This window comes from Setaria italica, chromosome IV, assembly GCF_000263155.2.
Source record: "Setaria italica strain Yugu1 chromosome IV, Setaria_italica_v2.0, whole genome shotgun sequence".
Classification (NCBI taxonomy): domain Eukaryota; kingdom Viridiplantae; phylum Streptophyta; class Magnoliopsida; order Poales; family Poaceae; genus Setaria; species Setaria italica.
The window spans coordinates 12,291,899-12,318,102 of record NC_028453.1 but is presented as its reverse complement, the minus strand read 5'-3'; the positions used below and the strand labels follow the sequence as shown (position 1 = coordinate 12,318,102).

The following is a 26,204-nucleotide window of genomic DNA, read 5'->3' as shown; positions in this document are numbered from 1 at the left end:
CCTTTACGTGACACATCGAGATGCCACGGCCCACAAAGGCCCCCCCACCCCCGGACGCACGCGGCAGGCCACCTGTGGCTACCATACTATTTCATCTCCACGGCCGTCCTGATCACTCATGAGTCCCATGCATTCATAGCGTTTGTGCCTTGTGCTCTCCTAGCTTCTCGAAAATTCTAAACCATCAACACACAGAGAGAGGGAGAGATGGTTTGCCTCCCGAGAGTGTTTAAACAAAACTTAGGCATCCCTGGCTGCATTATCCACTTGATCTCACGGCCCCCCACGTGATTGACGGATTAATGCACGCCCAGGACCAGGAGGACGCAGGCAGCAGGCCGAATAAAGCGTGTCCGGGCCTCCTGTACGCCGGCCACACATCACATGCGCCCAACGGGCCATCATATCTGTCCTTGGATATTAGAAATTTACTCGCTGCCACGCGACGACAGCCGGCAACGAGACCAGTAGCACCACTGCACCACTCCCTTTTTTTTTTTACTGTTACACCAACTCCTCCTGCCACTCTTTTTCTTACTCCCGTTGCGCCACTAGCTAGCTCTCTTCACTCTCCAGTGCTCACTCGGGTCACTCCGCTGCGGACGCGAGATGCAGCAAGCGAAGGCGGCGGAGCAGCAGCGGCGCGGCGGCGGCGGCCACCTGCGGCAGCGGCTGCTGGGCATCGCGTCGGACCTGCCGGTGCACAAGCTCCAGCTCGCCGCCACCCCGGCCGCGGCGTCGCTGCTCCCGGCGCTCGCCGTCGCCGCGCTCCTCCTCCTCCTCGCCGCCGCGCGCCGCGCGCCGGCCTCGTCCTTCCTCGACGCCTACCGCTCCGGCGTCGATATAGTCTCGACACCGTCGACACCCCCTCGGGGCGCCGCCGCCGCGGCCGCCGCGCGGGTGCCCCGCGGGTGCGACATCTTCCGGCCGGGCGAGTGGGTCCCCGACGACGACGCGCCCTACTACACTAACCTGACCTGCCCGCTCATCCAGGAGCACCAGAACTGCATGAAGTACGGGCGGCCCGACACCGGGTTCCTAAGGTGGCGGTGGCGGCCGGCGGGGTGCGAGCTCCCGCGGTTCGACGCGGCCGCGTTCCTCGACGCCGTCAGGGACACGTCCATGGCCTTCGTCGGGGACTCGCTCGCCAGGAACCACATGCAGTCGCTCATGTGCCTCCTGTCCAAGGTAGGAGTAGTCAATTATTACTACCGCAACGACCAAAACTACTCTGCATTATTGAATCTTGCAAGGAAACAATGGAGCATTATTTTCTTTTTACAACGATGATTTTATCTTGCAACAGTGATGGCCGATGTAGTAAAAATTTGTGCTCCGACTAATTTCGACGATTAATAATCGACCAGATCACCGAATAGGGATTCGATTATGATCTCTGCTGATGCCATTTGCTCGAATTGTTTGTTGGCAGGTGGCATACCCCAAGGACATCTCCAAGACGACGCACCCGGAGTTCAGGACGATGCACTACGAGTCCCACAACTTCACGGTGGCCATCTTCTGGTCGCCGTTCCTGGTCCGGGGCTACCAGCCGGACCCCCGGCGGCACATGTGGGACATCCACCTGGACGAGCCGGACGCCGCCTGGGCCTCCGGGATCGCGGGCTTCGACCGCGTCGTCCTCTCGGCGGCCAACTGGTTCACCCGCCCCGCCATGTTCTACGAGTCCGGCCGCGTGGTGGGCTGCCACTACTGCCTCGCCCCGGGCGTCCCGGACCTGACGCACAGGCACTCGCTGCGCATGGCGTTCCGGGCGGCGCTCCGGGTCCTCGTCGCGGGGTTCAACGGGACGGTGATCGTGCGGACACTGTCGCCGACGTCGCACTTCGAGGGCGGCGCGTGGGACCGCGGCGGCGACTGCCGGCGGACGCGGCCGCTTACGGCGGGGGAGGTGCGGATGGGCGGGCTGGACCTGGACTACCACACGGCGCAGGTGGAGGAGTTCGCCAGGGCCAAGGCGGAGGTGGAGGCGTCCGGCTCCGGCGGGAGGGGGCCGAGGCTGGTGCTGATGGACACGACGCCGGCGATGGTGCTCCGGCCGGACGGGCACCCGAGCCGGTACGGGCACTGGGCGCACGAGAACGTGACGCTGTACAACGACTGCGTCCACTGGTGCCTGCCGGGACCCATCGACGCCTGGAACGAGATGTTGCTCCAGATGCTCCTGCCGGATCATCCGTCCTGATTGATTTCACGCGGCATCACATCGCTGCTGCGGTCCGTGTGCTTCTTCTCCGTTCCTGATTGATCCAAACTAATTGAGCATCCAAAGAATAGATGCACATCCGTTCTTGACATAGAGAAGGATTAGCAAAGCCAAGCGTGTCTGATAAGAGATAACATATCCTACTTCACGACTTAAACTCTGAACTTGCTTAAAAATTCAGAAGTGATAATGCGCATAAGCGACAAACTGCTGGCTGACTCAAGTAAACGCAACGATGCATATCGCTTGTACGTTCTCCTGTACACGCTCGCATTTCGCAGACTAAATCCCCAGTGCAACAATTCCCCTGCGACCGAGGAAGAAGCACTGCAGCAGCAGCAGCGGCAGATGTTTCATCCCTGTCTTCTCCTACTCGTCGCGGCTCATGCGCTTTCCAACCTGTACCCTGGTCTGCCCGAACCGGCACGTCTCATATCACCGGCCGCTTTCGTCCCACGCGCGGCGGGGCGGGGCCTGCGACACGAACCACTGAATCAGCCAGCGGCGAGGCGAGGTGGGTGCCGGACCCAGCCGCGCCCTCGACACCAGCGCCATCGTCCAGCTCCGTGACGAGGGGCAAGTCCGTGGCGTCGGGCTCTCAGTGAGTAGGGGGGTAATTGGTTTGTTGAATGGGACAAGCTTGGCTCCTACCTTGGAATCAGGCTCCCACTCGCATACAACAGTGTAATGTTTGGTTGCTTGGATGCATTTGGCCTAGCCGAGATGAGATGATATTTGGTTGGTTGTACGGGAGTGTTGCATAGGATAAAAAAAGATAAACAAACGTCACTATGATAGCCTTAATTCATCTTATTACTCCTTAATATTATTTAAAATATGTTAATATTATTTAATATATGCTAATCCTGCATTAATAAAGTCATTAACTGATAAAATTGCTCGCTGGAGCGAGCGTGGCCTGGGAGAAACAGCCACCGTCCTCGTTTTCACGGAGCCAGGTTGAGCTATGCATTTTACATCCAGAGGTAGGTCCGAGCAATAGTGCAGGCAACCAAAGATTCTGCATCCGGGAGCCCAGCCCGAGCAAAAGCAGGCAACCAATCGCAGCAAGCTCGCCACAGGGAAACCGACTCGCTCATCTGACTTCTTGAGGGCTACACGTGGTGTTCCGGGGGTGAGTGCGCGCGACTGGACCACAGGAGAGTTTGCGGCGGCGGAGAGGACGGAGAGGGTCGGCGTTGGGAAGGTGAGGGTGATGCTGACGGACACGACGGAGCCACGGAGGCGATGAGCCGATGATACTGCGCGCGGTCGCGCACCCGAGCAAGTACATGGGCTGGAAGCCGGAGAAGTACTTCACTTCACCGTGTACGGTGTACCACGACTCGTCCACGACTACGTGCACTGCTGGTGCCTGCGGCCTGCCCGGAGCGATGGATGCCTGGAACGGCATACTCCTCGTCCTCCATATGTGATGTTAACGTCTAAATCGAATGATTGATAACAACTTCAGACGTGCGTGAAAGTGTACTAGAAACACAACGATGCCATGTTGATTATGGGGGTGTTTGAGAGCACTCCACTCCAAATTTTTGAGCTCCACTCCACCAACTCCACCACATTGCAGCTCCACTCCACCGACTCCAAAAAAATACCAGAGCTGTCCACATGTTTGGCAAAATGCATAGATCCAGCTCCGGAAATAGAAGATCTTGCTGTGTAAAGTCCATTATACCCATGTGAATGGGTCCCACTTGTCAGTGTCCTTTACTTCTCCCCTTCTTCTCCTCTTCTCCTTTGCTCGGAGCAGGCAGGCCGCGGCGGTGCGGCGGGCAGGCGGGCGGCGCGCGGCGGGCCACGGCGGCACGGCAGGTGGGGACGGGCGGGCGGCGCGGGCCGCGGCGGGTGAGGGCGGGCGGCACGGGGTGCGGCGGCGGGCGGCGCGGGGTGCGGCGGCTGAGGAGCGGTGGCGGGCGGCGGCGCCGGGCGGCGCAGCGGGCGGGAGCAGCGCGGCAGGCAGGCCGGCCGGCGCGACGGGAGCGTCTCCTTTTTTATTTCGCGAACCGTTACGTTGTGTAACGAGTGGCAGTGGTGGGTAAATACCCACCAACTCCACGAGGAGGTCTGTAAAGAGGATTTTTGGAGCACCTCTTGAGGTACTCCACCAAAAACGTGGATCTACCCCCTGCTCCACCTTTTTTCCTGGAGCCGGAGTTGCTGGAGCCGAACGCGTTTGGCTGCGATTTTTTTGGAGTTGGTGGAGTGGAGTGATTTTTGGTGAAGTGAAGTGCTCCCAAACACCCTTATGTTTTGTTCTGCTTCTTCTGCTGTAGTTGCTCACAGAAAAAACAGAGGATCAGTTGCTTGCGTCTATATGGGCCTAGATTGAGCCTATAAGAGCAATAATTTTGAGATGGCCCAGGTATTTATCTTCCACATAAAGCCCAAAGTCATCTTCAGGAAGCACATTGGTAGGCCCAATCATGCCAATACAAGGATTTGAACGTACTTTTCATAACACGTGAGCAGGGCCTAGATATTGCTCAACACAAAGCTAGAGAGCTGAGAGCGAGGGTGATGTGCACTTTGAAGGAAAGAGTGTAAGGTTTGATTGCGTTCTTTTAGTTTCCTTTTGAACCAGCAATAACTAATTAGAAGACGCATTCAACTGAGGAAGCAACATCGGCCAATAGAGATACACTATACATATCTCTAGTCGTCTTTTTCTCCCTGTGACCGACACTTCTTCGTTCCGATCCCATCCCATATGTAGGCTGTCCTCCACCTCCTTCTCTGTCCTGCCCGACATCAATTATACCTTACGGCCTGAGTCACCGCTCTCCACCCCCTCCCTTTTCCTCCTTCCTCCATTCCTCTTTTTTTCCCCTCAACTTGAACGTGATGACACAACTGCTTCTCGTCACCCAACGTCGCGCTCTTCTACCTACACCTCCTAGTACGGCTCCAGCAGCACCATGTCCGCTGGAGGCGCGCTTATAACCACCTTCATGCTAACCACTTCACTCCCACTACTGACGAGCACCGCACAACCGCGCCATCTCTCACCATAGCGGCACCATAGCGGTAGGTGGCGACCCTGCCGCCTCACCATCATGCCTGTCGCCAACCACCATCACCAAGCCTACAAGCTTCCCAAGTCCCGACAATCTTCTAGAGCCGGAGTCCCCAAATTACCCCTCTTTAGAAACTCCAAACTTAAATTCTAAAATCTTGCTGAAGATACCGAGCTCGCTGGAGAAGATGAAGATATCCTTGTTTATAAATGTATGAAAATTGACAGATTTTGTCATTTGATTTCTTTAAGAGATTTATATAATTTCTCTAAATTGAATATAGGGGTGGAGGGAGCATGCCCCCCCCCCCCCACCCCACCCACCCACAGGTGTTGTTATTCTTTCAAAGCACCCCTTAATGACCTAGCTATTACAATGATAATCCAAAAACACATATAAATGTATATGTCCCTATGCCATCTTCATTCACGTCCTGGCTTCGCCGGTGACTATATCCATATGCAAACAAATGGTGTTGGGTGAGGGGCTTTACTTGCGCTTGTATTTTGGGTGAGGGAACTGAAACCTAGAAATTCCTATTCCTATACATTTGTTGGACCGATTCCTACCTGTCACCTTTAAAGTTCGTGCTAGGAGGACCTACTAGGTAGTAGGGACATGGTCATTTACATCAAAACGTCGTATAGAGTGGAATCTCAAAATCTAAGTGATCTACGAGGTGACATTTGCAATTTTCTTTTATATATCTACTAAGATGTCAACAAATCTTCTTTTTGTTTCTGTAACCTTTGCGATGGAAAATAAGGATTACAAACCTCCAGTGAGGAATATGAAGAATTCTTATACGTTCATTGACTCAAGTATGCAAAATGCATGGCTCGTTTATCCTGAACCTCTGCAGCTGTGTGCTGGTGTTTGGGCTTCCTTTAATCAAAAAGTGAAGGAAAAAAGTGCGTTGTATCCAGGATCGCGATAGGAAATTTCTTTGGAATCCCTCGTTCGACAACAGAATAACATAGCATTGGAGCAGATCCAGAAAGGAGGAAACCATGCCATTAATTGTCAACCGGCTGGTGAACTCAAGTTCTACCATTACCGGAGCCAAACGGAGAGCTACCACTAGGCATGTTTACAGGTAGCCAGTGTGGCAGTGTCAATGGTCTCAAATAACACCACCTGTTTAGCACTTGGGACCTTTTTTTGCTTTACACCCATTCTCCTCAGAACCCAGGAAGGCCCTAAGATCTAACAGCTGGATCTCATAACCGCACGCGTGTAATCCACCATTACAGGTGGTGTTCGTCGCTGCTAATTACGTATACCAGTGTGGAACGTTAATTTGTCTCTGCCATTTTCGGCATCAATAGATTCTGACTCCAGATCCCGATCAGATCACTCCTGAACGTTCATGAAACAGTAAGGAGGAAAAGATCTATATATGCGCGCGCGCGCACACACCACTCATGAACAATGAAGAATATTTACCTGCTGAATTATATTGTTGATCTGTTGTTGCTTGGTATTCTTGGAATCGTATGCCAGAATGAAGTTTCACGAGATCAAGCTTCCATACACCATCCATTGTGCCATTCCCGCCGCCCTCCTTGCGACGTGCCTTGTGATCCTCGCCGTCGTGATCCTGCAAGACGACAGCGAGCCGCTGCTGCCCTCGTTGGTGGCCGATGGCGATAGCGGCAGCGCCAACCTGTCGTGCAACATCTTCAAGGGCGAGTGGGTGCCGGACCCAGGTGCGCCGTGCTACACCGCCGAGACCTGCCCCGTGATCCACGGCCACTACGACTGCCTGCGGTACGGCAGGCCAGACCTCGGGTTCATCCGGTGGCGGTGGCGCCCCGCCGGGTGCGAGCTGCCCCACCTCGACCCGGCGCGGTTCCTGCGCGCGGCGAGAGGCCGGTCCATGGCGTTCGTCGGCGACTCGCTCGCCAGGAACCAGATGCACTCGCTGGTGTGCCTCCTGGCGCGCGCCGAGACGCCGTCGCCGTGGACGAACGCCGCGGGGCACGCGTTCCGCTTCCGGCGGCACAGGTTCACGGTCGCGTCGTTCTGGTCGCCATTTCTCGTCCACGCCGCAGAGGCGGACCCCGATGGGCCGGCGCGGAGTGGGGCAGGCCTGTGGAGCCTCCACCTCGACGAGCCGGACGCCGGGTGGGCGGCGCGCGCCAGCGAGTTCGACTACGTGGTGGTTTCGGCGGGGAGCTGGTTCTTTCGCCCGTCCGTGTTCCACGAGCGCGGCCACCTCGTCGGCTGCAACGCCTGCCTGGCGCCCAACGTCACCGACCTCACGCTCCGGTACCCGCTGCGGAAGGCGTTCCGGACTGCGCTCCGGGCGGCGGCCGCCGCGGGCGCGCCGCCTGGGCGCCGCCGCGCCAGGACGGTGGTGGTGGGCACGGTCTCACCGTCGCACTACGAGAACGGGACGTGGAACGAGGACGGTGACTGCGCGCGGACGCGGCCGCTCGCGCGCGGCGAGTGGGAGGTGAACGCGGTGGAGAAGGAGATGCACGCGATACAGGTGGAGGAGTTCGCGGCGGCGAGGAGGGAGGCGAAGGGGAAGGGGGCGGCGAGGATGCTACTGCTCGACGCGACGGAAGCGATGGCGCAGCGGCCGGATGCGCACCCGGGCAAGTACCGGCTGTGGCAGCCCGACAGGTTCAACGTGTCGCGTGACTGTCTGCACTGGTGCTTGCCCGGCGCCATGGACGCCTGCAACGACATGCTGCTCCACATGCTGTTACACTAGAGACAGGTCCAATTCAACGAGTTACCATTCTTTTGATACTTGATTCCGATCCGGTACGTCCGCTTAGCAGTTGCGTACACGTACTATAATTCAAGCTGCAGCTGACGTACAATCACTTAGAATCCAAATTCCATATTCGATACTCTTAAGGGAAGTGTTAGCCTAAATGATATTCCCTCTATCACATTGTAGGTTGTTGTAGCATTTTGTAAATTTATAATTTTTATTATGTATCTAAATTGATATTCCCTCTATTATCACATTGTAGGTTGTTGTAGCATTTTGTAAATTTATAATTTTTATTATGTATCTATGTTAATATAGTGTATATCTAGATGAATTGTAAAAGTTATTAACGTAGGAATGCTAAAACAATCTATAATTTGGAACGGAGGAGTACATGTTAAACAATTAATCACCTATCGTTAGCTATTTATTTGGATTAAACAAATATTTAAACAGGTGGAACTGCCAAATTATAAACAGGATAGACGCCTGATAAAAGGGACATGTTAGCCACTATGTAGTTTACACTGCATGTAAACAAACAAAATGATCATGTAGGCCAACAATGCTTTGGGGAGCCTGTGTTCAATTGAGTACCTCTTCCCATATCAAGCCTTCCCTTATGATTGCAACATCTTTATTCTTAGTGTTAGCAGAGGAAGCTCCTACCTATTTTTTATAATTTTTTATTCCAGACTCGTTTAATTCGCTCCCACGAGGAGTCAAACCCAAGCCTGCTAGTCAGGTGCTCTAACCACTAGGCTAGAGACCCTTTCGTAATGGTCTATTTTATGAAAAACACAGTTTTTGAATTCTCATTTTAGCCTAATAACCACCTTTAGATCTTTGTTTGGACAGTCCAATGTAAGGAATTGGTGCTCGTAGCCTAAGGGAGAGGAGGTGAATTAGGCAAACTTAAAAACTTTAGCCTATGGTTTTCACAATTTGCTCCAAAATATAAACTAGATCATGCTATCTAGATGTACAATCTATTGTTGAACTAGTGATTCTTCCCACCCAAAATAAGTTTTGCAACCTACAGCCAATCCTATCAAGATTCTACTTTAGTAAGTAAAACACTCAAGTTGCAAGTATGAAATATAGAAACGTAAAGAATTGGGTTAAGAAGGATGCAAACTCAGGAACGACGATTTATCTCGTGGTATCGGTAGTCAAATGCCACTCCTAGTCTACGTTGGAGCTCCACTGAGGATATGCTCCCGGTCACCAAGTCTCTCCCGATCAAGGTCTTGGACTCGCCACAAAGGCTCGTGCCAAGCCAGATGAGAAACTTGACACTAAGGCAAGGCTCACCACTCCCTCCCTTTCGGCCCCTTGACGCCCTCTTGGCTATGGAGTTCTCCACCAAGGAAGGGGTCTTCTTGTCTCACGCACACGGTCGTCGACATCACTTCACACCAAGCCAGAGGGTTGAAGACTTGCCAGCGAGCCACCAAGGCTCTAAGGTGTCGGCACACCTTGTACAGCTGTGGTTCACTCCTTGAACCAATCACAAGGTAGCAACACCTTACACTCTCTCTTATCTAGGCCTATCCTAGCACTAATCACTCTTCTAAGCTTTTGCTAAGCCTTTGAATAATCACTTATGCACTTTTGGTGGCTTGGATGTGTTCTTGATGACTCTTGATCTCCAATGGATTCGTGCAAACTCCAGCAACTCCAAATGGGCGAGTGGAGGGGGTATAAATAGCCCAAGGCATCAAAGAGCCGTTGCTCCAACAGTAGTTAAAGTGTACAATCGGATGTTCCGATGGTATGCTTTTAGGTAGCATCAGAACATCCAGTGCTACTAGTCGTTGGCCTCCCCGTGACCAAAACAGTCACCAACGTATTACACCGATTCATCCGCTGGTACTGTAGGTTCCCATCATATCATCCAGTGCAGGAATTTCTTAGCCAACACCTCTTTGGAACTTGACAAAATAAATATGCTTCATCCGATGCCCCACCGACACATAGCATCGGATCATCCAGTGTGTACCAACTCTACCTAAACTAAACTTGGTTAAGTTGGAATAGGAGGCTTAGACACTAATCTAGTAAGTGAAAGGTCCTTTTGCCCTTAAAAGCTTAAGTTCGGGGTTAACTCAAAACTTGAAATTTTGTATAGAAACTTAAAGTTTTGCCAAACTAAAAGTTGTAGAGTTTTATATTTCTAACAACTTTCCTGATTAGCACTTTGCTGGTTTGGAGTGGAAGAGGTTCAAAAACTAGAATCAAAATCAGTAGCTTTTGAAACTCACTTCAAAAACTCAAGTGCTGAAAATAGTAAAATTCCTCAACTTTGCAGCCCTTTTTCTCAAAAATTTCTAATGTAAGCTCAAGTAAAATCTTATATAAAAGTTTTAGTGCTACAAGTCTTTGACAACTTTGATCTTTGGAGTTAGGCCAAAATCTGCACAAAAGCTTTTCATAAGTTAGGTCAAAGTCGACCAAAACAGTCAACCTAGCCAAAACTGCAAAAATATGCTGTCTGAGAACCGTTCAAAGTATGTATCTTGGCAAGCAAGTTACTCACAAAACTTACACTAAACTTAAGAAAAACCCTTTATAAGAGTTTAGTACCCAGTCTGTAAAACAATTTTGTCAATAACACCTTGGCCTAATTCAAGCGGAAAACCATTCAAAATTTGGATCAAAAACAGCCAAAACCCTTGAAATCAACAAACTTGGAAATCTGCCTAAGTCTGGATGACCGACGTTCTAGCAAACTTTGGAACCCCATAACTTCAAATCTGTTTTGATTTGTAAGTGAAACCTTTTATAGAGTTTGAACTTTGACTTAAGGGCTACAAATCTTAGAAAGGGAAAAATTAAAGTTTAGTTCAAAAATCTGGCTTAAGCTCAGCCTAAACCTCGACCCTTTGGCCTGCCTCGCGAACGCCTCGACGCCAGAGCGCGCCCAGCACGTTCGCCCATGCGCCGCTCGTCGCGTGGCTCTCGCTCACTGGCAAGCTCACCGACGGCCAACCAGCGGCCACGACAAGACGAATCGGTGCCCCGGCTGCCCAATGCTCGCCCGCGAGCATCTTCCCCTGTGCAGCAGCATTGCCCTTGCCCAATGCTGCACTGCGCCTCTGCCACTTCCCTCCGCCATGCCATGGCAGCCCGCTGGCCGGCTCCACCTCTCCAACCAACGTCGTGACGCGACAGGATGGAGCGCCCAGCCTCGCCAATCAAACTACTCGGCAGAACGGATCCGCACGCTTGCTATCTTTCTTGGCCAATAGCCGGGAGATCCTATCCTCGGAGCTCGCACCCTTCTGCCAATGGCGCCGCCGCCCAATCCCCTGTGCGGCAGCCGCTCCCCTCTCCCCTCCGACCACGCCAGCACCACCCGTTGGCTCCGCCCTCGCCCTCCGCACCTCCTCGACCCTATAAAAGGGGTTAATGCGCCGCCTGCGCAGCTCCTCGCACTCACCAAGCTCCGCCGCCCTTGTGTGCTAAGCGCCGCCGCACCACCCCTCCATGGAGCCCCCTGCTCTGTGCCACCCCACACCTCGCCAACACCTCTACCCGCTTCGCCGGAACCATGCGCACCTCTTCGCACCGTCCGTTGCCCGCGAAGAGCCCCTAGAGCACCGGAACGCCGCCAGACTTTGCCGCAGCCCGAGCCTTCCTTCCCCACACCGTTCCACCCTCCACACGCCATCTCCGCGCCCCCAACCGCCGCCAAAGCCCCCAAGTGAGCTAGCACACCTCCCCGATTACTTCCCTCCCGCGATTAGGCTGGCCATCACCGGAATCAAAGCCGCCTGCCGGCGTGACTCCATAGGGCCACGGATGTGATTAGGAAAGCTTCGTAGGGGCCTAGTTGTTAGAGTTAAGGGCTTATCCGCGAGACTTTGAAAACCTTAAGGGCCCCTTGTAAAACTATTCTGATTTTTGTGTTTTAAAAAGGCACATAAATGAAGGAACTTTGGAAATGCACTGAAAAATGTAGGAAGCTCAGAAAAATGTCAAATAAATTTTGTTGGACTTACTGAAGTACCTAGTTTCATGGAAAAATAACCTTGCCCATGTTACTATTAGAAATAATGCTCTATAGTTTTATCTCTTACTTAGGACTTTTAAATCTTGGTAAATCACAGAAAAATGTAAAAATGATAAATCCACTTCTAAAGTGTTTGTTTCTCTGAATAAAAGCTTGGAAAAATATTTAGGAATCTGGTGTAGAACCTTGCATCACTTTTTTAACTTTATCTTGAAATCTAGGGTTAAATCTTTCTTTTTGCATAAGTTTTAATCCAGAGGAAAGAAAAATGTGAAACCACTTGGAGTAGCTTAGTTTTGAGGTATAGTTTTTAGGAAAATTATGGTGCATTGAGTGTAACTTGGTGAGTTATGCCTTTCTATTTGTAGAAAGATAAATAGAAGATAAATATGGGAAATAGTTTTCCTTGACTAAAAATCATGAATAATTCACCAAAGTCTCTATAACACACCTTCAACCCACTGCTAAAGTTTCACCCTTAGAATCACTGTAGATTTTGAGATAAAAATGGTTAAGTAGATGCTATCTTTGGGTAATAAAATAATTTTAATTATTTTTGTGCTAATCCAATGGATCCCAAATTTTTAGAATAACTCAGTGATGACATGATTGAGATACTACTAAATTCTTAGTGTCATATGTTGCTTTTTCAATATGGAAACAAATTTTGGAAGATGAACCGGTTTAAATGAATAAAGAAAATGTTAAGTCCTAGTAAGCTTAAATGGTAATTTATGGAAGAGGTATAGAAAAATATTTAGAAACAAAATAACTTTCCAAATGAACCTTGAAAAACCCTAAAGTGATCCCCACCTTCCTTGTGAGGTCTAAGTTGCAAGAACCTTAAATGTGTACACAATTACCATACCCAGACATCCCTGTTTTTTTACCCTGCACTTGTTTGGAATTACAAGTGGTATTTGACGTGTCTCATAAGACTAGCTGATGAACAGCTAAATCAAACACCCATGTGGCGCGTAAATTGTTATCTTATTATTACTAATTACATATGTTAATTCCTCATGAGACATGCTAAGAATAAAAATTCCGAAATATCAAAATTATTTACTCTAATCAACAGAGCCATTCATGTTTCCTAGAGAAGTACCCATCTCCACCCTTAAAATAGTCTAAAATAATTCTCAAAATCGATATCTAAATTACTTACTACTTGTAAACCATTATCTTACTTTTATTAACCAGTGGTTTCAAGTCCTCACTAGAGAGGAAGGTAAACAATTTTATTATTAGCAAGAAGCCTTGAAAAGAATCTAATATTTATGCCTTTGAAAACTCTTAGCCCATACAAGAGCACAAGTTGGAAGACTAACGCGTTCTAAAAACTGCTTATTATAGACGGCTCCCTCGGTGGAGACCCACACACCCATTATTTGTCCTAGCACCAATTATCTACACGAAGCTAAAACATAAAAGATGGAGCCTTTTCCTTTGTTTGCACATTGCTTTTATGCTGTGTGTCGCATCGATCTCAGCTCACCAGTTTTGTCTGTCTGCAAATCTGATGTTAGTATCTTATTGTTGTCAAGTGGCTTGTTAAAAATCACCAAAACATGACGTACATGAGCTGAAACGACGTCAGATCCATCCAATGTTGCTGACAAAAGTCGGTCGTCTCAACTTGCATAGTTGTGCAATAAGTAATTTAATTTTCCATCAGTTTTCTAACTACTCCATTAAGATATAGTATTCACACTGTCATATCGTAACAAGACAAAGTGGCAGTGAATTGTTGTAAATAAAAAAAAATGCATATTATCATTGCACCTTTGGAAAAAGGATTGAAATATGTCCCCTCCCTTTGGCCGTCAAACTATCAGCAAGCAACGAGCATGAAAATGAAACGCCATCCTCTTCCTAAAGAGGCATCGCTATAATTCAAATTGGATCTTTTGTGATGGCATTAACTATTAAAATAAATTAGAAAAATATGCGAATCCGTACTGAGTTGAGAACTCGAACTTAAGAGGACATGTTCTATGACAATAATCACAAAAAACATAACTTTTTTTGGAACACGGAAAACTTAACTAACTGGTGGTCTGGTGCTACAATCGGCTCAGTTTGCCGTGTTAGGTACTCCCTCTGTTTATTTTTTAAGGCGCACGTGCATATGAAAATTCAAACTTTATAATTTTTAATCAATAATTTAACTATCAACTTTTTTTATAATATAAAGTTTATATTGTTGGATTCATAATCAAATAGACTCTACAATGGTTATAAGTTTATAACTATAATTAATGATATAATATAAGATAAATGAATGGTTAAAGTGTAATTTGGAAGATCGTGCCAAGTGATACGTACCATGCCTTATAAATAAAAAAATGGAGGGAGTAATTATGATGGCAAATAAACAATTATCCAAAGAAAAAAAACTAGCTGCGCCATAAGTTTTCTTCCTTGTACCTATCAGGAACTCGCAGGTAGCATACAAAACTTATAACTGTACCAGTGGCAGTGTCCTTATGATGTCAAATAAACAATTATCTCAAAGAAAAAACTAGCTGCGCTATATGTTTTCTTCCTTGTACCTATCAGTAACTCGCCGGTTGCATACAAACCTATAATTCTACCGTGCTGCTGCTGCTGATGGTGTAAGGTCGTCTCCTCCACTTTGGTTTCTCCTAACACTTGGACACTATATCTTGGTGTCTCCATATCCAAAGCAAGAAAAATTCCACATCATCCATGAAGACTTGCAAGCCTAGCCTGCCAGGTGCCAGGGCAGCTCCTCCATAGCCTGTCGACAACATCACTGTAGACTAGCAGCATAGGATGACCAGCCCAACCGAGATCCTCTCCGTGGCGCTGCTCATCACGGGCGTCTCCCTGATGCTCGCCGTCCACATCCTCGTGGTCTTCTGGGCCCTGCGGCGGGGGCTCGGCTCCCGCGGCACGTCCCACACCGACGAGGAACGCGCGGCGGACGGCTGCGGCGGCAGAGGGGGACTGTCGGCCGGCGAGCTCGGCGCGCTGCCGTGCTACGACTTCAAGGCCGCCGCAGCCGACGGCGGCGGCGCCGGTACCGGGAGCGGGGACTGCGCGGTGTGCCTCGAGGCGTTCGAGCCCGGCGATCGGTGCCGGCGGCTGCCGCGATGCGAGCACAGCTTCCACGCCGAGTGCGTGGATTCGTGGCTGAGGAAGAGCAGCGCGTGCCCCGTGTGCCGCGCCGACGTGGTGGACCGGCCGCCGAAGGGCGAGGGAAAGGCGGCGGCGGCGGGAGAGGCCGGGGTGCCAGGGGCTCTGGAGATGGCGGAGCGGAGGAGCCCGGTCGCATGGGGGGTCGTCGCTGAAAGATAGCCAAAGGTATGGCCAGACCGCCGGAGCGGCGGAGCCTCAAGCCGGCTTACATAGGGGTGTTAGTATTGCATACACAAGATTTGTGTTGTTTTGTGCAAGCTTGTACATATATATAACCGTGCTATTTGGACTGTGAAATTCCATGATCCAAAAGAATAAGTTCATCCGTGAATTCATATTTCATTAGACAACGGTAAGCCTGGGTTTATAGGAACAATATAATGTTCGATAAATGCTGAGTATGCCAGCTTCATAGGAATATAACCATGATGCAAAATGCAAGAGTACCAAAGGTAACCAAAATACTAGACTTCCAGCAATACAAGGCGATTACCCTAGCTAGCAACAAAATACCGGCAAGTATAAAAGGTGTTCATAGTCCTGCCGTCCTGGTAATCTCTGTCCGTCTTCGTAAACTCCTCCAGCCACCTCTTCACTTTCAGCACTTGAACATTGAATTTTGTCTTATCGTTACTTGCACTCAGTACAGTAGAACACGCCTTTAATTTTCTGCAAGAACGAGAAAGAAATTGTACCACGTTTCAGCTGGCCGGATAGATTTCTTTATTTTCTAAATAGCCATCATATGTGACCTTAAAAGATGTGTAGTGCACTTATATCTGGGAAGACTGGATGCGGCAGTGTTAGATATAGGAGATGATGTGGATTTGCAGCAAGTTGTAGTTGCAAAGCCACCCACCCAACCCAAAGATGGAGCAAGCAAACCGGCGGCTCGGATGCTTGCCTGGCTCTGTCCTGGAAAGCGGTCTTCTGGTATTAGGGTATTATTGCTGCTGACGTGGACAAGGCTCGAGCAACCCTACCATGGGCCTCGTTCCCACTTCCCACCATACAGTTTTTTTTTCCACCTGCTTGCTTGCAGTGTCGTGGACATACTGCGGCTCTGCTTGCTGCTGGCCGCGTGGGCTTCTCGCAAGTCCGAACTGTTCATTCAGGTGGGCAATGCGACAAGCCAAGGGATATGGCGGCAAAAGAGGATGGAGATCCTCTGGTATAACTTTTCTCTGAGGGCCCGTTTGTTTCGATGGAATTGAATCTCATTCTAGGAATCTCATTCTAGCAATTAGATGTCCGTTTGTTTCGATGGAATTGAATCTCATTCTAGGAATCTCATTCTAGCAATTAGATTCAATAGGAATTAAATTACATAGAATTAGATTCATTTCAATTTTCTTGTTTGGATGTACAAAGAAACTAATTCCTAGAATTAGATTTCAAATATTGTTTGGTTGATTAGAGATGAAACTACTTCTTTGGAAAATATAGGTTAAATCTGATAATACACGAACAATCTTTATGCAAGGACACCCATGAACAATCTTTATGCAAGGACACATCATACACGAGTTACGTACCTCCAGCTAGGAAAATACAGATAAAATACAAGATAATATTTTCAGACGAGCTACAGAAATAGTACATACAATACCACATATTATTACAAGTTCAATAGATATTATCCATCACTTGATATAGATGAACTAGTTAGATGAACTAGTTTCTTCACTTGTTGAGCTGTTTTAGAAGCCACCTCTTCCTCATCTTCTCTGGAAGCACCTCATTGAAGTGGTGGCAGATTGGCTCAAGTGACCATCCATATGAGCTACGAATCATCCTCATCTTAGTGCCATGACCCACTACAGGCAAAAAGATTGCTACCTTTTCTTCTACCGACACATTCTTGTTATCACACATACCACATCTCTCACGTAAGATGGCACATAGGTCATAGAATGATCTCTTAGTTAGGCGCAAACTATCATAGCAATAGACATTTGATCCTTGGTACAGATTTCTTAGCATTTGTTTGCGTGTAGCTACATCTCTCTCAGCCACTTCATCCGGATCAACGATATGTCTAGGTCTCTTACGCTGATACCAGTGCACAATCATGCTCATGATAGCAGAAACAAATAAAGCAGCCACTCTTTTTCTCTTTTTCCTACGCATCTCTCTCATTTGCTCCATGCTTGTATTAACCAAGTCTATGTTGTTGTCAGGCATCTAAAGCACATATGCAAAAGGAATATTTTAATTTATCATCAAAATGCTACACTATTTTGGATAATCAGAAGACAAAAAATAATCAGTAACTTCATGTGTTACACTATTTTGGATAATCAGTAACTTCATGTGTTAAAAAACAAGGATTTCAGATTCTCAGTTAACATGTGTTAAAAAACCTTTTCCTACAGAGAAATGACTACTATTTTTCTCATTAATCCTGACACAGATTAATTATAAGCTAAAGATTTTGAAACTAATTATCCTGACACAGATTATTATAACCAAATATCATAAGCTAAAGATTTTGAAATTTCTTGAGGTCAGTTTCATCTGCTTCCTTAGGAAATTGTGTTGATGGACAAATCAATATCCTAATTCCTCCCAGACCTAGAACTAATAACCTGTGAACTCAGAACCTCACTCCTAGCTACAAAGGGGAAAAATGAATTGCAGAGGATGCCTTGTTGACTACTGAAACAATAGAAACGATAGAGATGGCTACAACGTAAAATGCATATCACGTCGTCCATAATTAAGGTGCATCCAGGAGAAATTTAACCCAGTAGTAAGCATTATATTGGCCCAGGGAACACTGTACCTACGGCCTGTCACTTAGGCTCACTGTCACTACGGCCTGAAAATAATGGGCGCTCAGACTCTGAAAATAAGAGCGCATATACTGATATACACCATGGGCGCTATACCAACTACTGTCACCACATTTGAGTCACCACATGCTTCCTTAGCACCAAAGCACATTTGAGTCACCGCATGCTCCTCTAAAAAGTGAGAAGAAACGAAGAAAGGCAACGATCTGGTGAGTTAAGCCTGGACAGTCCATGCAATTCTAATGGGGTGAACTCCAAAGGTGATGAGTCTAACCAATCAGCATTTATATAACTGAATCTTCATGCATACGAATATGACCAGGACGTCGTATTCCACAGAAGGCATGCAGGAGCAATATGATGCAACGAGGAAATATCAAACATGAGAATCAAAATGTACCAGACTATCATATTTGACAACCATCAGATTTTGGAGGTGACATTTCAAAAGGACCAAAAACTATGATTTTTCAACTAAGGATCCACTCGCTAATCTTTAAACTTACAATGTATCAATGCCTCAGCATATTAGTTCCTTGCACCCTTCTTGAAGCCGCCCAGCAACGCCTTAACCAGTAGCTAACAAAAGAGAAAAGAATCTGAGATAGTAAATAAAATTTATATGGGTCAAGCTATGCGGTCTAAGTGTCAAACAGTCCAGGTCTCCAGGAAATCATGGGAATAACAGAATATGCTACCTACTGTAAGATTCTCTATGCTAACATACAAGTCATAATTACTTGGACTGGTAAGCATCTATATCAATAGTTTATGCTAATATAGAGCAATGGTTCCTTGAATCATTAGCATATACTGATAATATTAACATCTGTGATTACACATTGATGCTAGGAGAAAGAAAGTTGAGCCATAAATACAGTCCTGCATTACACACCAATGAATGCATAAGGAGTGTATTATTCACAGCCACATAATGACCGAAAGCCACATAAGATTTGCAGTACTGGGAGATGGTGCTATGTTTAACTAGTGCCCAGTAGCTGAATAGCTAGGATCTTCATGGCTTACATTGATCATACATCTAATTATTCACTGAACACAATAAAGGCTAACTATCTGGTAGAAAATAGTCAGAAAATAGCTATGTCTCTTGCAGTTAGCGAAATGCTATGGATAAGAAATACATTAGTGTGAAAAAAGTTTCACCAACAGGAAAATAGTCAAGAGTGAGCTGAGGACTATACTTGCTATCTCACATAGTCAGCATCGTGAGAAGTTGTTCTAGGGAAGAACTTGTTGGACGTCGTCAGTCCCACAACTCCCTCCTCGCTTGCTACGACCAGTAAATGAAAAAACAAACCACAAAAGAAAATGAATTAGCTGGTATTTCCTACTGAAGTTGTGCGGAATAGAAAAAAGATAGCTATACATTCTTAAGTATACAGAAGAATAAAGGACCATCATTTTCTTTAAGATGCACACAGAGATTAATCTAGAACTGATGATAGATACTGAGGGAAGCATACTTTCATGCAAATATTATGCAAGGTATCTACTAATATTATTTATATGTTTAGCTGACACACTCGCAGTATGCACATATCTACGAATAACATCCAAGGTAATACAGCTCAATTGATCAGCAATTTAATGTACTAGCTAAACCATTTGACATGTTGATTAGAAAAGAAAACAGTAGTCAGTGTTGATTGAAAGAAATAGTATGTAGTCAGCAGTATAGCAACACTAAAGATAACCTCAAGGCTTGGACAGATAACCTCTAGGAAATAGATAAATATCCCTGTAAGCTGAGATGAATTTGATCCAAAACTAAAGATCTGACAGATAACCTCAAGGCTTGGACAGGGGTTCCATTTCACTGACAAGGGTACAACAACAAGTATTTGAAGGGTACATTAATATGAACTTAGCAAATACAAGACACTATGACAAAGAAATATCTAGACGTGAAGTTACATATGTATTTTCACTCAAAATCAGTAGGTAAACCAGATCAAAGCACTGAGTAGGTAAACCAGATCAAATCTGTACACTACTGAAGTTGATTGCACTGAGTAGCTATGCATAAGCACTGTCAAATGCAGCACGAGATGATTAAAACCTAAATTACCTCAAATCCACAACAAATTACCTCAAATTAGAGGACGCAACAACCAGATCAAACCACAAATAGTAAGAGCAAAGTGCAATCAGGGAGGAGATGCACGAACCCTAGAGACGAAGTGCAATCAGGGACGGTGGCGAGGTAGACGGGGGCGTTGAAGGAGGGGTGGCGGAGGAGGTAGACGTCGCCTTCTTCGTGGAGGAGGGGGCGACGGAGGAGGAAGATGGGGAGGCGGAGGAGCGGCTGGCAGCACCGAGTGAGCGGATCTGAACGGCGGCGAGCTTTCAGTCGGGGAAGGGAAGACGAAGGAGGTGCAGCGCGGCGGAGGAGGGGGCGCTGGAGGAGGCGGCACCGGGGGAGGGCGTCGGAGGAGGCGGCGGAGGAGTGGGCGCCGGGGGAGGGCACCAGAGGAGGGGGCGCGGCGTCGGGATGAAGGGGAGTCGGGAAAGGGAGGCGGCACGGCGTCGGGGAAGGGAGGCGTGTTGGGATGGAATCGATTTCTTCGTTTTAGATCCGGAATGTGTCGCAGGTAAGGAAATCAGCTCGTGGAAATTGCTGGAAAGACGATTTCCAATTCCATGCGGAGCCAAACAGGTCGGTCTAGGAAAACAATTCCAATTCAGCCCAATTCCTGCTAAACAAACGGGCCCTCGGTAATGTTTCGGAATCTTTAAAAAATATGCTCGACGTATGTTGCAATCGTTAATTATCGGTTTTGTAATTACTATTTCTAATTGTATGAAATATAGTGTTCATGTTGCGGTAGGAATTTTCTATCCCAAGTCGAACGACGTAGTTATTTTTTCGTATATTTTGCAATGTTACAACTATATATTTTCGATGTTACAAATATTTTATTTTTATGTTGTAACGGAATGTCGGATAGGAAAATTCCTATCGAATACCCGGACGCTAGCAATGCCGTTCCTTTCTACGACATAGCCTTCCTGATAGAAAATGACGATTCCTACAGGCCCGGTAGATGTGGGTCTCACCTTTCGGTGATCACGACACCCCCTACATGAACCGCTTCCATCAGCAAATTAAGTAAAGCTAGAGGATGGGGAACAAATCATCTGCTATATAACTGCAGACAGCTGAGTTATACTGTCGTGTGGGCCTCCTGGCGATCAGACCCACACGGCAGTGGTTAAGTTTCATCCGAGGTTGGGGCCGGATCCACGTACAGCTCGGCAACGGCAACGGCTCCTCCGGCTTCCTAGCCATTTGCTGGTTTGTTACGAAAAAGGGTTAGGGTTTATCATGTGAGAAATGGTCGGCGCGAGATAAGAGTAGTGTGAGGTAAGCAGTCATGCACAAGGTTTTTCATCACCAAATAAGTTCCACCTGCAGTGGCTGAAGAAGAGCCCTTTAGAATTTTGATGGCATTGTGGCAGAGGATCGGAGTCAGGACACCAAGTGAGTTGATAAAAGACCCCCATCTCCAGCAGCCCCGATCCCACCGTAGCCAATCCATTCGTTTTGCTACTGCACATCCCTTCACCTTTGTCCATGTACAAGGAACGTCATTCGATGCACCGTCCACTGCATATCTGATCATCGCCTTTGGGACGCATCCCGAATCCAAAACTCATCTTCCTTCAGGTTGAGGCTAGGGGCCATATAGTCAAGGGTCGCTTGAAAATCACAAATTTGGAGGTATGGTACAATTTGTTTCATTTTAGAGCGATCATTGCAATTCGTTGTACAGCCCTAGCCAACAATCTGGGACACACCTCAAATCCAAAATCCCTCTTCCTTTCATATTTGAAGTGGAGATGTGTGCATGGAAATTGTAAGTTAGGATGTTGGTATGATTCGTTTCTTCTTCGCATGTTTAACATGTGTGTGTGTTGGTCGTTGGTGTCGCACCAAGGACAATCACCATCGTCGTGGTCCAGGTCCTTAAGAGAGCTAGACACCTTCAATTATAGATAGATGTACACAAGGGGTTTGGAAAATAAAATGGTTGCGGAAATAAAATGCTGCTCGCACCGGCGGTAAGTCTACTCACACTGCATGCAGCTAGTGGGTGGTAAGTGAATATCTGAACATTCGCTGCCATACATGGCAAAGCAACAATCACACACGTAATTTTGGCCAATAGACCTTGATTAATGTACACAATCTAGATGCATGCTCGTTCGGTTTTTATGGTGCTACTACATGGTTAGCACCGATAGAGATTCCATCACAGCGCATCAGTTCTAGCTTTAAAACGGCAAATACAATAGTACCAACGATCCCATTTGCCTTACATTAATTTGACGAGTACATTTAGGTGGTGTTTGGTTGGGCAAAATGTAACGTAATCGGATTACGGATGGTAATGAATCACGTTACAGTTGTTTGTTTTCACCCATCCATAATCGGTTAACGTTGTAATCAAATTCTCATGCTATACGAGCCTCTTACCACCCCTTCCCTCCGTAATCAGAAAATAGAAGAAGCATGCTATTTGATTACGTTACCGCAGTAGAACCAAACAAAGAGTTTAGTCGCACATTTCATAGTTGAAAGGACTACGATCCATTTCATTTGCATTTACATTACCATACTACGAACCAAACACCGTCTTAGCACTGAAGACGATAGCTGCTGATCACTCTTTAGCCTCCGGCCTTCCAATCTCACACACCTCACGGAGCATCAGCTCTAGGCTTTCAAACGACGACCCGCCCGTCTCCATAGCGGCTCTAGCCGAGGTTGCGAGCTCACTCGCTTTGGCGGCCGCACATTTCCCTCCCTCTCCCAGGATCAACTCTCTAGCCAACGTTTGCACATCTTCGCTCGGAACCAGCTCGCTTCCAGGGCCACCGTCCCCCATTTTCGACGGCCAAATTCTGATTCCGACTTTGAGCACATCGACAACGAATTTTGCGTTTAGCTTCTGCTCTGCCGCCATTGGATACGCGAGGATGGGGACACCCATGCTGATGCTCTCCATCACCGAGTTCCACCCGCAATGACTGAAAAAGCCTTTGATAGCTTTATGGCTCAAAACACCGAGCTGGTTGATAAAATATTTCACCACTTTACCTCTGTCACCGAACCTGCCTTGGAATGGCTCGTCTTGACCGAACCACTTCGATCGAACCACCCATATGAAGTCCAGATCCGACCGGTCCAAGCCAATTGCCATCTCCTCAAGTTGTGACCGGCTCAGGTCAGCCTGCGAACCGAATGCCACGTATAGAACCGGGCGGTTCATCGCGAGCCTTGAGTCAAGCCAGGCGGCTATATCTGAATCCAAGGTCCGGACCGGTTCGCCGGCAAGGCAGAGCGGACCGACCGGCCACATCTTGTTGAGCGGCATCTCACGGTTCCACTTGTCTATGTAGAATGACTCGAGCTCATGGAAGGAATTGAGGATACTGCCCCGGCTCGAGCCCATGGCCCTGCCGCTCTCGCAGATGAAATCCCAGTGAGGGCCGGCCGGCTCCGGGTCGTCGAAGGGCGGGCTCAGGTCCGCCTTGGTGAACCGGAGCCCCGGAAAGCCGTCGACCTCGAACGGCTCCGACGGCGAGCTCACACGCGCGTGTGGCTTCTGCGCCAGGACGGCCATCGGGACGCAGGAGGCGAAGGCTCCCATGCCGAGCGAGACGAGCCGCGGTACGCCGAGTTCGTCGGCGGTGTCCTTGGCCCACGGGAGGAACCCGTCGTGGACGAGCAGGTCCGGCCGAGGGTCCAGCGCCGCCAGTGCGTCCCCAAACGCCGGTCGGAGCGCGGCGGAGGCGGAGACGACGTCGAGGAAGCTGGACGCGGAAGGGAGGTCCTCCATGCTCTGCGGGCCTGCCGCCGAGGAGGGGAACGGCAGCTCGACGACGGCGGCCGCGCGGGGGGCGCCGGTGCGGATGAAGGGCGCGTCGCGCGGTGTGGCGAGGAAGGTGACGGCCGACGCGAGGCCCCGGCAGAGGAGGAGGCGGGTCAGGTGGAGGAGCGGCATGGCGTGGCCCTTGGCCATGAAGGGGAGCATGACCACGTGACGGAGCACCGGGGGCGGCGAGGAGGAGGCCATGGGCATGGACATACAGCTAGCTGCTAGCAAAGTGGCGAGCTGCGCGTGCACCGTGCCGGTCGAGCCGTGCAAGTGCGTGCGGTGCCGGGCTGGTGTCTTATGCGAATTTATTGCTGTAGCGTGTGGTGACCGGTGAATGGTGATCGTAATATCATGTACTCGCACGCATCATCAAAGCTAGCTAGAAGTTTCTCTCCAAAGCTGCTAGTGGCCAGCTGTCTACGATTGTTTTGACGGTGTGGTTATTAGCTGGTATCGAATTGCTTTTTTTTGTTTTGGAACATTTCGTGTAGGGTCTGCCTGCTCCGTCCGTCCAAAAAAACAATTCAACCCTCGCTTCTCGAGTAGTATAAAACTATATTATATGATTAGTTTATTAATATTTATTTTGTACCTCGAATACTTCTAGGCAGGCAAGAGTTGCATTTTTTTTTACGTAGAGAGTAGCTTGTTGTACTCGGTGTTGACTGCTTTTGTTTTGGAATCTTTTCGGGTGGAGAGATATGCATAGGATTTCCTCTAGCATTGGAGCAGCTCCAGTGGCAGCAGTGGAGCTCATGTCGGGGAGAGGATAAGGGGCTGTTTGGATACGAGATGCTAAACTTTAACAGTGTCACATCGGATGTTCGGATACTAATTAGGAGGACTAAACATGAGCTAATTATAAAACTAATTGCAGAACCTTGTGCTAATTCGCAAGACGAATCTATTAAGCCTAATTAATCCATCATTAGCAAATGGTTACGGTAGCACCACATTATCAAATTATGGACTAATTAGGCTTAATAGATTCGTCTCGCGAATTATACTCCATCTGTGCAATTAGTTTTGTAATTAGCTTATATTTAGTACTCCTAATTAGCATCCAAACATCCGACGTGATAGGTGTTAAACTTTAATAGGGTGTTCCCAAACACCCCCTAATAGTAGAGGCTAGCAGCAATCCTATCCTTCCCGGGAAGCGGGAAGCGCTGCAGTTGGGCTGTGAGGCTAATCCCAATGAGGATTTCATAGAGGTTTCATGCACATTAAATACAGTGACACATCAGCATATGTGATGACATGGCATGATAGTTATGAAGTGAGAGAGGGAAGGAGTTTCATCAGGATGAAACTGTGTATACACTATTTCCAAGACTATGAAACTTGCATTGGGAGCTATAGAGTTTCATTTCATCTAACCATATCCAATCACATGCCTCACAATTAAATGTCATGGTCATCCTATGAAATCGTGAAATGAAACTATGCATTGGGACTCTCTGTTTCATTCATGAGAATACACCTCATGGGATGATGTGGCATCCTTGGAAACAGTGTGATGAAACCTTGCACTGGGACTAGCCTGAGTGACCCGAAGCTGCAAAACTCTACTCCCTCTGTCCGGTAATTTAGGGGTGTTTGAGAGGAGGGGGTTAAATTTTAGTCCCGTCACATCGAATGTTTGGACACTAATTAGGAGTATTAAACCTAGACTAATTACAAAACTAATTACACAACCCCTAGACTAAATCAGAGACGAATCTATTAAGCCTAATTAGTCCATGATTTGACAATATGGTGCTACCGTAACCATTCACTAATGATGGATTAATTAGGCTTAATAGATTCGTCTCGCGATTTAGCCTAGGGGTTCTGCAATTAGTTTTGTAATTAGCTTATGTTTAGTCCTCCTAATTAGTATCCGAACATCCGCTGTGACAAGGCTAAAGTTTAGCCCCTGGTATCCAAACGCCCCCTTAGCTCCTTGGCCTTGTCCGAGAAAGAATGCAGTCTAGGCCTTGTTTAGTTGCCCCACTTTGAACAACCAAAATTACTGTAGCGCAATTGTAGCATTTCGTTTATATTTATGAATTATTATCCAAATATTAACTAATTAGGCTCAAAAAATCCGTCTCGCAAAGTACAACAAAACTGTGCAATTAGTTTTTGATTTCGTCTACATTGAGTACTCCATGCATGTACCGTAAGTTTGATGTGATGAGGAATCTTCTTTTTGCATAGTGCCAAGTTGTTGGAATTTTAGGTGGAACTGTTGTACCGCAAGTTTGATGTGATGGGGAGCCTTCTTTTCGCATAGTGCCAAGTTGTTGGAATTTAATCGTTGTGGTGAGCGGTCCCGGCGCTCGGGCTGT

General features: G+C 47.9%; 4 protein-coding genes across 4 annotated transcripts; 3 read left to right on the top strand and 1 right to left on the bottom strand.

Moving 5' to 3' along the window:
* Positions 1-477: 477 nt before the first annotated feature.
* LOC101775275 (protein trichome birefringence-like 19) lies at positions 478-2,403 on the top strand. The gene is made up of 2 exons (XM_022825694.1): positions 478-1,188; positions 1,433-2,403. Exons 1-2 carry the CDS (start codon positions 610-612, stop codon positions 2,204-2,206), a joined length of 1,353 nt encoding a protein of 450 aa, XP_022681429.1. The 5' UTR covers positions 478-609; the 3' UTR covers positions 2,207-2,403.
* A 4,363-nt stretch (positions 2,404-6,766) lies between these two features.
* On the top strand, positions 6,767-7,984 carry LOC111257056 (protein trichome birefringence-like 19). The gene is made up of 2 exons (XM_022826079.1): positions 6,767-7,561; positions 7,655-7,984. The coding sequence occupies exons 1-2, from the start codon at positions 6,767-6,769 to the stop codon at positions 7,982-7,984; spliced, it is 1,125 nt and encodes a 374-aa protein (XP_022681814.1).
* Positions 7,985-14,396: 6,412 nt separating this feature from the next.
* On the top strand, positions 14,397-15,515 carry LOC101762567 (E3 ubiquitin-protein ligase EL5). Its single transcript, XM_004965150.2, has one exon. It carries the CDS (start codon positions 14,805-14,807, stop codon positions 15,327-15,329), a length of 525 nt encoding a protein of 174 aa, XP_004965207.1. The 5' UTR covers positions 14,397-14,804; the 3' UTR covers positions 15,330-15,515.
* Positions 15,516-22,492: 6,977 nt separating this feature from the next.
* LOC101762163 (UDP-glycosyltransferase 90A1) lies at positions 22,493-24,246 on the bottom strand. The gene has a single exon (XM_004965149.3). The coding sequence runs from the start codon at positions 24,079-24,081 to the stop codon at positions 22,654-22,656; it is 1,428 nt and encodes a 475-aa protein (XP_004965206.1). The 5' UTR covers positions 24,082-24,246; the 3' UTR covers positions 22,493-22,653.
* Positions 24,247-26,204: the final 1,958 nt, after the last annotated feature.